Source organism: Seriola aureovittata, chromosome 4 (assembly GCF_021018895.1).
Source record: "Seriola aureovittata isolate HTS-2021-v1 ecotype China chromosome 4, ASM2101889v1, whole genome shotgun sequence".
Lineage (NCBI taxonomy): Eukaryota > Metazoa > Chordata > Actinopteri > Carangiformes > Carangidae > Seriola > Seriola aureovittata.
In genome coordinates this window covers 22,624,547-22,636,456 of record NC_079367.1, presented here as the reverse complement: position 1 = coordinate 22,636,456, position 11,910 = coordinate 22,624,547, and the positions used below count along the sequence as shown (strand labels likewise).

At 37.6% G+C, this 11,910-nt stretch overlaps 3 protein-coding genes across 4 annotated transcripts; 2 read left to right on the top strand and 1 right to left on the bottom strand.

Moving 5' to 3' along the window:
• The first annotated feature begins 621 nt into the window (after positions 1 to 621).
• On the top strand, positions 622 to 1,602 carry LOC130167393 (olfactory receptor 52E4-like). The gene has a single exon (XM_056373544.1). The coding sequence runs from the start codon at positions 664 to 666 to the stop codon at positions 1,597 to 1,599; it is 936 nt and encodes a 311-aa protein (XP_056229519.1). The 5' UTR covers positions 622 to 663; the 3' UTR covers positions 1,600 to 1,602.
• A 22-nt stretch (positions 1,603 to 1,624) lies between these two features.
• Positions 1,625 to 8,221, bottom strand: chrna10a (cholinergic receptor, nicotinic, alpha 10a). Its single transcript, XM_056373543.1, has 5 exons — positions 7,758 to 8,221; positions 6,578 to 6,723; positions 5,873 to 6,027; positions 4,688 to 5,220; positions 1,625 to 4,594 (listed from the first exon to the last, which is right to left on the bottom strand). The coding sequence occupies exons 1-5, from the start codon at positions 7,816 to 7,818 to the stop codon at positions 3,903 to 3,905; spliced, it is 1,587 nt and encodes a 528-aa protein (XP_056229518.1). The 5' UTR covers positions 7,819 to 8,221; the 3' UTR covers positions 1,625 to 3,902.
• A 194-nt stretch (positions 8,222 to 8,415) lies between these two features.
• On the top strand, positions 8,416 to 11,115 carry LOC130167394 (post-GPI attachment to proteins factor 2-like). Of its 2 annotated transcripts, none has more exons than XM_056373547.1 (6): positions 8,416 to 8,676; positions 8,939 to 9,112; positions 9,343 to 9,596; positions 9,733 to 9,802; positions 9,896 to 10,004; positions 10,141 to 11,115. In XM_056373547.1, the coding sequence occupies exons 2-6, from the start codon at positions 8,945 to 8,947 to the stop codon at positions 10,269 to 10,271; spliced, it is 732 nt and encodes a 243-aa protein (XP_056229522.1). In that variant the 5' UTR covers positions 8,416 to 8,676; positions 8,939 to 8,944; the 3' UTR covers positions 10,272 to 11,115. The 2 variants fall into 2 exon arrangements, with proteins under 2 accessions (XP_056229522.1, XP_056229521.1); XM_056373546.1 differs by having other exon boundaries at positions 8,419 to 8,676; positions 9,343 to 9,592; positions 9,696 to 9,802.
• The last annotated feature ends 795 nt before the right edge of the window (positions 11,116 to 11,910 follow it).

Sequence of the window (11,910 nt, the reverse complement as noted above, 5' to 3'; positions counted from 1 at the left end):
GTGTCTAAAGCTTTCCCTGCCTATCCATGTGGGAATCTACAGTTCAAGGAGCCTAACCCTTGTTAAATGAAGCACTTTTGCTCCAGTGTTACTCAGGCAGAAGATAAAAGAGCTCAAGATCCAGCAACTCCAGATTCCCACTTCCACAGGCAAGGTAGTATCCTTTATTAGAACAAATTCTCTAGAGTTATTTCAACATACAACACTGAGTCTATGCCTGCTTATAGTTTGTGTTGAGCATTTATTGGATATATTTACGGGATAAAGGTCCTCATCAATGGAACTTTGTGCTACCACTCTGGATGTGTATGGTTGATTTTATGTTTATCATGTAATTGTCTCTTCTGCAGAACACTCTGATGCACATTGTATTGCTACAGGAGAAGGAGGCTCAAATTAATAATTAAAAAGTAAGTATTGTCTTTGCACATATGACATTTTTGATTTTTAATTGAATAAATGTTCATATTTTAGATGTTTTTTTTTCCATTTGTCTTTTTAGATTAAAAAACTAAATTTGCAATTAAAACAGAATCGTGCCTAATATGCAACACAAAATGTTTCCCATAAACATTTATTTTTGTTTCAGAGTAGATTTTTTTTCCCACCATCACTACCATTAATTTTTTTTTCTCTTTCAGGTTTTCCATCAAGTTAAACAGAATGGAAAGAAACATGACAATTTCAAGTGATATCTTAGAGATCCAAGGTTTTGACATATCTCCAGAGTTCACATACCCTCTGTTTTTCTTGCTGCTGTTTGTTTACTTTTCCCTGCTTTTTTCTAACATTGGAGTTCTCGTGCTTATCATCACTGAGAAGAGTTTGCACCAGCCGATGTACATCCTTTTTTGTAACCTGTCTGTCAATGATCTGATAGGTAACACAGTCCTACTGCCTCAGCTGATGGCTCACATCATTTCAACTGAACGGTTTATCACCTATAACCAGTGCGTGATCCAAGCCTTTCACAGCCACACGTTTGGTTCAGCTTCACACATGATTCTCGTCATTATGGCAATCGACAGATATGTGGCCATATGTCACCCCTTACGGTACAGCTCCATTATGACTACCAAGACTGTGTTCTGGCTGTCAGCAACTGCATGGGGGGTGTCATTAGTGCTCGTGTCTGTTTTGATAGGTCTTACAGTGAGGTTGTCCCGTTGTAGATCAGTTATACAAAATGCTTACTGTGACAATGCATCACTGTTCAAGCTGTCTTGTGAAGATGTCTCCATTAACAATATCTATGGACTTTTTTTCACTGTGCTACTGTTTAGTTGCTCAATTGGAGGCATAGCGGCCACCTACTTCAGAATAGCTCTCATCTGCTGGATCAAGAAAAACAAAGAGTTGAATAACAGAGCACTGCAAACGTGTGCTAGCCACCTTGTTCTTTATCTTATCATGCTCTGGTCAGGATTTTTAACCATCATATTGCATCGTTTCCCAAATTACCCAGATTTAAGGAAGATTGCATATATTTTATTTCATGTTGTCCCTGCTAATTTAAATCCAATCATTTATGGAATGCAAACAAGATCATTACGGGATAAAATTATCCAAATATTGCAAAGAAAATTGTCTCCAACCTAATGCCTCCTACCGCCATTCAAGACATATAAACAGACACAAACAACATGACAGACCTGTTCTAAAGCCTGTCTGTATCTGACGCACAAAAGCTGTTATACAATGATGTTTGTTTCAATTGCATGTAATAAGTCACTTTAAATTTAAGTTGCAGTTCCTTCTGCATACTCTTGTAAGTATGTGAAATGAATATTTGTTTCAATATCCAAAAAAACTCAGGCAAGCAGGCAAAGAAACACAAGATCTTTATCTTCTGTTACCAAAGTTAATACTGTTAATGGATAAATTAGATAAGTACATCTTCTGATTTTCAAGTTAAATTTCTAAATTCAACACAGCAGATTATCATCATAAAGTGTAAAGACAGAAGAGTGAGTATCAATACTAGTTTCCCAGGCCTTTGGTGCTAGACCCCATAACCAGCTCTCTACCAACCTCTTGTGTTTCAATGCCAGAACAACATCAATAATGCTTTGGGTTATGTTAATTTTGATTATTACAAAATTAATTCATTCAAATTCATTCAAAAGGATAAAATAATAATTTCCATTGACCTTACCAGCCTTAACAGTTTATGTAAAAATGACTACCAGTAAATATACAATTAATGTTTATCCATGTATTTATTTGTACTTATTGAACTCAGATGTCAGTACTGTGTTTCATTACACTACAATAAAATAATAAAATAAAAAAAACCTTTTATACATATAATATGAATAAAATTATATGTACACTATTTTATCTGAAATTAACAGCAGTTTCCTTTTTATTGATTAATGAATCTATTAACGTTTTTCTTCATTCGCTGCAAAATGGGTGCTAAAGATAGAGATAGAGATTTAAGTTGGTAATTGTGTGCCTCATTAAAGATTTACAGGACTAATAACACTGCAGAATGACTGAGGTCATAAAAATTAAATTTGAAAACATTTTTATATGATAAAATGAAAACCAGGGAGTGAGTCCTAATAAAAGGTTCAGTTTATATTGGAGCATTACTTACTATTACTTTTGACTCTAATGACAGGATTTGATCATATACGCAGTTGAATTATTAGCTCAATTCTCCTTGATTGCAGAGTTGCGCTAATCTCCGGAAATTATGGTCTTCCCACATACATTGTACAAGAGTAGGCTGAATACATTTCTGAATAAGACGATAAGAACTGTTGTATTTCCAAAAAAATACTGTCCTTGTCTTTCCTCAGCGTTTGCTGTAATGAGGCTGTATTTCCATCTAGTAGGCCACAGATCTTGTGATGAAAGGTCAATCAGAGGTCTCATCAGGTCCAGTGGTCTGATTAAAGTTACCCTCACATGAAATCTGGCTCAATAACAATTCTCCACTTCTCTGAATGTAGCAGAGCATGTTTTTCAAATAGTTCTTCAAATCAAAAGTCATTCAAAACACAGTTCTACTGATTAAGCATTCAGTCTGTTTTCCTTTGGCTTCAGATTAAAGAGTTATGGCCCATTTTGCAACATAAAGACCAGGGATAATACACATCAAGAGAGGAGCAAATGGTTGTGATCCAGGGGATTTAACAGATAATCCATGTGGGTTACACTGAGACTTGTTTTCTCATGTTGTGATTTCATACACGGAATCTTCCCTGGTTGTATGTTGACTGTTCGGTGAAGTTGAGTGATTCTCTCTTTCACTGATTAATTTCATGATAATAAAATTACATTTAGAATTACATTTTACAAATTGCAATTATTAAGTCACACTCATACTAGTGTATTTATTTATCAACTTTTGTATTTATTTTCTAAATTATATTAGTAAAATAAAGCCAAATTTTCATTATTTTCCACCCATATGCAAATGTAATACATGTTCATCTACATATCTAATAATCTATTATTTCAGATACAAAGAAATAAATGTTGCTGTAAAAATTTTTTATCAGCATATAATTTGAAAAAAAAGCATGAAATAGTAGAAATACTATAACTATTAAATTGTATTGATTTGACGACAGACTTTTTTTTTTTTGGCTGAGCTTAATAACTTTCACATAACATTAGAACGAAATTTAGGGAATGTAAGTTGTCAACAACTGAACCCATAACCAAGATGTTTATCAAAAGTTGAATTTTACTTATACTTAGGACTGCAGTAGCTTGAGTGATGACTCGGGCTCCAGATTGAACTATTTCTAAGAGGTTTGGACATCTGAATGTTAAGTAAGTTACTGATTAAAGTATTGTACTTAATGAATCCTCTACTACCCTGTAATGATCTTTGTCTTACACGTGTTAACACTGTCCTTAAGTCCAACTTCTCAACAGTTCTGCAGTTAGATGGCTTTGCCCATGATGAGCAGGCTCATGAAAAACACCATTATGAAAAATATCCACATGAAGAAGCGATCTAAAACTTTGGCTACCTTCTTCCACTCCCCAGTCCTTTTCTGCGTGGCCCTCTGATCTCTGTAACAGTTGGCTATGTACTCAATGTTGCGCAGCAGCTGCCTCTCATTGCTTTGGGAGCAGCAGGAAAACTCTCTGTCTTTTCTCTCTCCCTCACTCACACCTCCCTTCCTGCATCTCCTTGGACCCCCCGAATCTCCACAGTCCATGCTCATGAAAATGCCATTTTTCCAAGTGCTGTAGTGGTTGGTAGGATTCTTCCCAATTGAGCCTATTGGACTCATCATCTGATCCATGTCTTCCCTCTCCTCTGAAGTCACTGTCTCTTGTCCTCTCTCCATTTTGAAGACACAGTCCTCTCTGCCTGGTCCTGCCTGACCGTTCATGGTGCAGTTGGTGTTCTTTACAAGTGGAGGCTCCTGTTTCTCCGGCTGTGGCGACATGCAGTTTTCCCCAACTTCATAAACGAAGCACATTCTGGCCATGTACTGCAGAATGACTTTCTTGGCCCACTTGGGAACAGGCTTGGCATCCGGGCCACAGTGGTGTATGTTCATGATGAAGATGGTAAGGGCAGTGGAGGCTGTGATCATGGTCATGGTTGCAATGTAATACTTTCCTGTGGAAGAAAATAAGATAAGGAAATCAACATAGAGTTAGAACTTACACTTATCACACATGTTGGGTTTTGACCCCAGTATATTCCCCTTACCAATAAGAGGTACGTTCTCAGAGGGTGGCATGATCTCTGCAACCAACAACTGAAAGACAGTGAGGGCCAACATTACAGTGACTCCCAAAGACACCTTCTCTCCAGAGTCAGCAGGCAGGTAGAAGCCCAGTGGAGCCAGAAAAGAAATCATCACACATGGTATGAGCAAGTTGAAGACATAAAAGGAAGCTCTTCTCTTCAGTTTCAGTGTGTAAGTAACATCTGGGTAAGGATCGGCACAGCAGCCATACAGAATAATGTTCCTCTTAGCCGGCATACCCAGCACCTCCCATTCGACATTTTCCACCAGGTCAGCCAGGTCAGCACTCTCCATGGCATTTTGGATATCCAGCTGGTTACCGTTGTAGGTCCAGGAGCCATAGGTGAACCTACATTGCTGAGCATCGAAGGGGAAGAAAGACACGTCCACTTTGCAAGAGCTCTTGGTGATAGCTGGGGAATCCCACATTATCTGGCCATCGTGTCGGATCACCACATTGGTGTCCATAGGGCCAGTGAAATGATCATCTGCACTGAAAGACAAAGAAAACATGTCTGGAAAAAGAAATTAGAGTAGCTCTGTTGACATTCACACCAAGAGCAAATAGATTTTTTGGATACCTTTTTAAAAAATGTTATAAGAGAAGCTGCAATTTCCTGGAGTACGTGGAGAATGATATTTGAGAGAAACTTGATCAGGATACTAAGGCACAAGTACACCAAATGAGGGAAGAGTCAACACATTTTGGAGAGTTGTATCATTCCTCAGTGTTGTGTCTGCATTTTAAATCTTTTCAGCAGTGCTAAATGTTTGTATAAGCATGTGTTTAGCATACATGCTACCTGATGTTTTTAGGTTATCATAATCAATATAATGTCATCAGAGGCATCACTAGGACTTCTTTCCTCCACATCAAGGCATGTTCCATGGCCCCACACCTACTCAGGCAGCACTGCTCTCCCTTCCTCTTTGTCATAAATAAATGATTTTGAAAATTATTGTTTTCATTGTCAGCTGGACTACTGCAGTAGTTACATTACTGGTGTATAAAAAGCAGACAGAGGCCTGGACACTCCCATGAATAATGACTTCAAGGACTGTTCAGCTTGTGCCATGTATACTGACCAATAAGAGCCACAGTAGGATAATAATTGCATGATTAACTCAATACCAGTCCGACCTACTTGTTATATAGGACTATATCAGGTCTCCATACATAACTACTAGGTATGCGGATGGTATCAAGTCCATCGTAATCATCTTTATTCCATTTGAGGTGTGCATCAACCCACACTTGCCGTATCCATAAATATGCAGTCAAAATTTGGTTTCGCTCATCCTGTAAAAGATTGAAATTTATACATAATAAATGACAGATACATATGAGAAGTAAACACAAATATCATGACACAATAAAATAGCATTACTGATGTAATGCTATTGTGTGGGTATCAGCACTAGGACTGCAACTAATGCAGCCATCTAAGCTATAAAGCTGACAATAATTTTTTCGAATAATGATTCATTGTTTAGTCCATGAAATATCAAAAATTGTGGGAAAATACCAATCACAACCTCCCCACACCCCAAGGTGATGGCTTTTTATGTGTTGTTTTGTTCAACCAAAAGACAGAAGCTCAAAGATATTCAGTTTACAGTAATATAAAACAGAAAAAAGCATCAAAGTATTTTGTTTGGGAGGTGGAGGGAATGTGCACAAAATGCATTTTTTCACAATTCTTGCTTAAAATGTTACTGAAACAATGAATCAGTGGCAGATTCTGTGGATTGACAAGTCAATTAATTATAATTAATAATCAGTTGTTTCAGGTCCTGTCTGGATAATTCATCTTCAGATATAAAGCATTGTGTAAACTGTGGTGTTTTACCATGTCGATAATTTGTGACAATGTAACCTGCAGGGTCACATTCAGGATGGTGTTTGTGTCCTCCACAGGCCTCAGCGCACTAGTATAGTTGGTGAATAAATCATTCAGGAGCTTATGAGCATATTTCCCATGAGCACACCAACAGGCTAAGACAGGGAAAGAAACAGTTTACAGCCATGTCACCATGTATTTCAGTCATTTACACCACATTAAATTTTAGTTCCATTTATTATGTTTTTTTTTTTAGTCTGGCAAAATGAAGTGTTTTAAAGGACATTCCTGTGTGATCGTTTTTGATGAATCAGTTTTCTGGCCAGTGGCATTCATAGCAAATTCAGTGGAGAGGAGGCAGAGATGGGAAGAAAGAGAGAACATGAGAGGAAATGTAGCTGCATGACAGATGGCAGAAGGGGACAAAGGGGATGTTAGGTTAGATTGCCCTTCTCTAAAGCTCTAGAAAGAGATCAGGCAAATCTGACCTTATGTACCAGCAGCAACTTGCTCTGTTCACCCCGTGTATGTGTAGCATGTGTTGATTGAACACTTAACCCACTGGACACACAACATGTGAGAATCAAAATGAGCTTAAACAGGGAGATTCAACATTCAGGTCCTGTGAAAAGAATGGAGTTAGAAATGATTAATCGAAAGGACATTAGAAATACCATATTTAAACATAGTTTTTCATGTTTTTATAAGGGAATTATTCGTGGAAGTTCTACATCCATAACTTCAAAATAACGAGACACTTGAGAGAGGATGTGTGAACTGTTTTAAAAATAGAAACAATATCTTCTAACTGGGGCTTGTTTCCAATGTCAGCATTGGATTTGAGCTAGCCAGATGTTAACCCTGAGCTGGATACAAAGAAGGTCTATGGGATTATGATGATAGCAAAATCCCTGAACAACTGGCTGCAAGTTTGCGAATTCCGGGTAACAGCTTTCATGGAAGAGGAAGGAAAATCTGAGAAGAAATGTTGGATGATCCATAAAATGTTAAAACAGTGATGTTAATAAAAAAATGAATTACAAAGATTTTATGCAAACTTTCTTTATCCTACATCTTGTGTCATCCTCGTCGTCTTTTCTGGTACATAATTTTGATTAACTATAGGCAAGAAAAAATATCGTATATGAGGTCAACATTTTAACTTAGAATAACATGAATGGAAACTTACGTGGCAAAATACTGACACACAGAAGCAACCGAAATAAAGTTTGGATTCTCCGTCGTTTCATTCTGGTGAAACAAGTTATCTCGACCCAAAGACCATTTGAGCTGTTCTGTACCAGACAAGTTTACAAATTAAAAATCAAAAACAGAAAAATACAAAAAATAGAGAAAATGGAGAGAAAAAGAAAGAAAAAGCAGACCGGTGGTGAATTCAGCAGTAATCAGTCGTGCGTTTTAGATCTAGACCTGCACAAATGCACAGATGAATCTGGAAAAGAAAAGAAGAGGCGGGGCAGCGGATTTACAGAATGAAGAAGACCTAATGCAACTACATGTTAACCCCAAACACACATTGGACTCACATACAGCTGTTACACACAGGATCTGTTTATGGAAAGAAAAAACGAAAATGAAAATAGACCCTTTGTTTACTCTGCTTCAGCACCACGGAGAGCTCCCAGCTCCGTCCTCTAAAAACAGCCAGGCAGTAAACCCAGCAGTTTGCGCTTTTAGTTTTTACATAGAGAAACACATTTTATTTTGCATGTGGTCTGAGCATCATTTTTACATACAAACGTGGCAACCTCCTCACTCTCCTCCGCTCACTTTTTCTTCCGGGTGCTGCTTCTTCCACACCTACTGCATTTCCTTCCTGTTTTCTGTCTCACAACGAGGATGTTGCATCCGCAGGCCTGTTAACATCTGCTGGGAGAATCTGACTAAAATCTAACGGATGCAAAAATGTCGCAGGAATTTAAGATAGCTGGGTGATCTCCAGCTTAAAGGAACCCTCCCTATTTATGGTACATGGAATATTCAGGTCCATCCTGCAGCCTGAATGTGATCGTAACAGCGTAGTTACTGACGAGCCAGCTGCGTGTAGTTGCGGCAGCAGTTATTTTTAAACAATAAACAGATTGCAGGTAAGTTGAGTTCGGTTTTCAGACTTCAGTATAATTGTTCAGATGTTCAGTAAATACATGCATTTGTATCAAAATGTTCCAAATTAATGAATGGTTAATATTACAGTCTAAGTGTACATGACATGTTCATTAATTTCCAAATGTACCTCATGAGTAGCCTATTGATTCATGCTTTGCACGGAGCTATTATTGCCACATGTGTATGTATGTACATCATGATGGCGATGAAGATGTTTTAAAATCAAACATTTCATTGTTTCAGACCAAGATGCTACAAGGCTCTAACATTTTGGGGCATGAGAGGCCCCTGGTCATCAGGATATCATTCACAACCTGTGTTTTGACTACAGTGTGCCTACCACTGCTTGGACTAATAGCTTGTGTCTTCATTTCCTCTGTTTTTCATTTTGAGGACTCTACTGGTACACATTGCCAGGTAATGTCCTTATTTTGCAAATGTAACCAACCATATTTTTCTTACCTTGGTGTTAACAAAACAAGACAGATCTGCTACATGTAGTTCCCTGTGTCCTATTGTGGTTTAATTTGGAGAAATATTTTTCTCTCCTTCTGTTGTTGTCTCCTTTCAATACTTCTTGGTTTGAGATTTGACTTTAATGCTGAACAATCATTTGAACCAAAACTGAATCATTTCTGTGTTTCCAGGTTCCTAACTACCTGCCATCCATCAGTGCCTCCATAAGCCTAAGTCCTGAGTGCCACATATGGCGGTTTTGCATTGGACTGCACTCAGCACCGAGGTTCCTTGTGGCTTTTACCTACTTCAAATTTTACAAGACACGATTTGCCTCGAAGTTCCCTGAGAGTCCACTCAGCTGCTTGAACCTGGCTTTTTCTATTTCTGAAAACCTCGGCCTCTTGCTCCTCACATATGTATCATCCAGTGAGACATACTGTGGGTAATCCATATTTTGAGATCATTTCAAACACAGTGCCTTTTATTGGAGAGATTTTAAGTCAAACATATCATGTACATGTATATATTGTTTGCTCCTTAGTTGTACATAAGGAAGGCTTTGTCCTGTTCATCATCAGCTCCCTCATCTACATGCTGATAACCTGCCGTTTGTGGAAGTCCATTAAGAAGTATTCACTGAGTCCCGAGGTGAGGTATTCACACACTGTAAATTAAAATCCCTCACCTGATTTGCAGTATTTCAGTCTAACTCAGTGATATTGTTTTACTGCTCTCATATAGGATGCCAAGTCTCATCACTGGAAAGTGCGTTTTTTACTTCTTAACATATCTTTCCTTGCTTTTGCTGGATTCTTTTATTGGAAACACAACATGTACTGTGAATCAGGGAGTAAGTATTAAATCAGTTTGTAAAGGTTGTTGAACAGTAAATGTTGAGGAATGTTTGCAATAATGTCAACTGTAGCTACAAAATACTGACCTAAACATGGATATCTATTATATACCACTGTTTCTTCTTTTCACAGGTTATACATTATTTGCCGTGTTTGAGTATCTTGTCGTCTTCTCCAATATGGCCTTCCATCTCACGGCTGTGTGGGACTTTAAAAGCCAGGAGGTCATGGTCATTTCATCCTCGGAAGATAAAAACTTCTGACTAGAAACTCTAGGACCAAGTGCTAAATATACAACCTCTCAATCGCCTGTTGATAACAGCCTTGATCCTGCTCAAGTGGAAGAGTGGGATGAAGGCCTTTTCCATATATTTCCATGATGATGGCTCTCGTGTCCTTAGGAGTTATAGATGTCAGACAAGTACAAACAACAAGATAAGCACACGTGCTTTTTTGGGCCTTTGTGTCTCATTCATGGATGCCTTCACCTACATACAGTATGTTATGTAATGTGTAATTTCAAATTTTGTATAATGCGCAACACACATGGTCATACTGTATGTGTGCCAAAGTAAAGTGATAGTTCTTTCAAGTATGCTTGGCTTTAATTTTCACATACAAAAGGCGAAGAATGAGGAGTGACATAGTGGAAAGCAGGGCATACTTCAAGCATTCCCAATTTTGAGTGTTAGATACTAGTGTCCACACACAGAAACAATGGCTTCTGACACTATGTATTTTTCAACATTCAGATTTCCCCAGCAACTACTGTGCTGTAATACTCCAAATGTATTATTGAGACCTCTATTAAGACCTGACGTTGTCATTAGTCCTGTTTAGATTTAAATTTTTACTCATTTCAGCAATATCTAAGCTTTATACAAAAATCCAATTTAATATTCAAATGTGAATTCTCTGTACTACATGTGGCCATAAATCCCTGTTGTTAATCTACAGCAGGTATTATGATCACACACTGCTTACCTAACTGTGACCCAAATGCTAATGCTACTGGATAAAAAACCCCGCATCCAGATACAAGTAGGTATTCCATGGATGCCAAAAAGCATGCTTGTGGAAGATGTTATAAAATCCAATTGAATTCAACTGAGTTTTAAGTCTGTTAGTAAATATGAAATGATATGATTACACACACACACACACACACACACACATATAGAGTGACTTACCAGTTTAATAGGTTTGCCTATAAAATCTCACACAGTTAACACAACATTTCCTCAGTGAGATCCTATGTTTGTGAAGCTTGTAATGCTGTTTTTGTTGATACTATGTCAGAGAAAGGAGAGTATGGTACTTGTACAAACACAAATCCCTATATTGTGTCATTAATAGTTTCAATAACACTTCAAGCATGTGTATACAACACCTTAGGATACATGTATATATATATATATATTTATGTTATTTTAAGCACCACTGTGCAGTATCCCTATCCTTATAAGATGGTAAAGTAAGACTACTCGTAATATGACATCCAGATATGAGTGTCTGCTATACACCATAACAGAACTGCAATGCTCTGAAGCCCCTTTTCACCCTCTCTCTTCAACTCCAATCCTGGTGATGATGCAAGTTCTGGCTAAGCACTAGCAATAACGCTCATTTTGAAACCAAGAAAAAATCATACTCATCTACAACAAAAGAAAAGAAACAATACAGAAAACGGTATTTTTACTTCCAACTGTTCCACCCACGAGCGTGCATTAAGTTAATGAGTAAAAACCTCCTCTGAAATGTAGGGAGCACAGACAAATATAAAAGGAGACCTGAATTTATGACAGATACAGTTGGTCATCACGGTTGCATTTTTTATACAGATCATCACTCAGTATTAATAAATTCACATATGAAATATATTAAAAAAAAACTTCATTATTA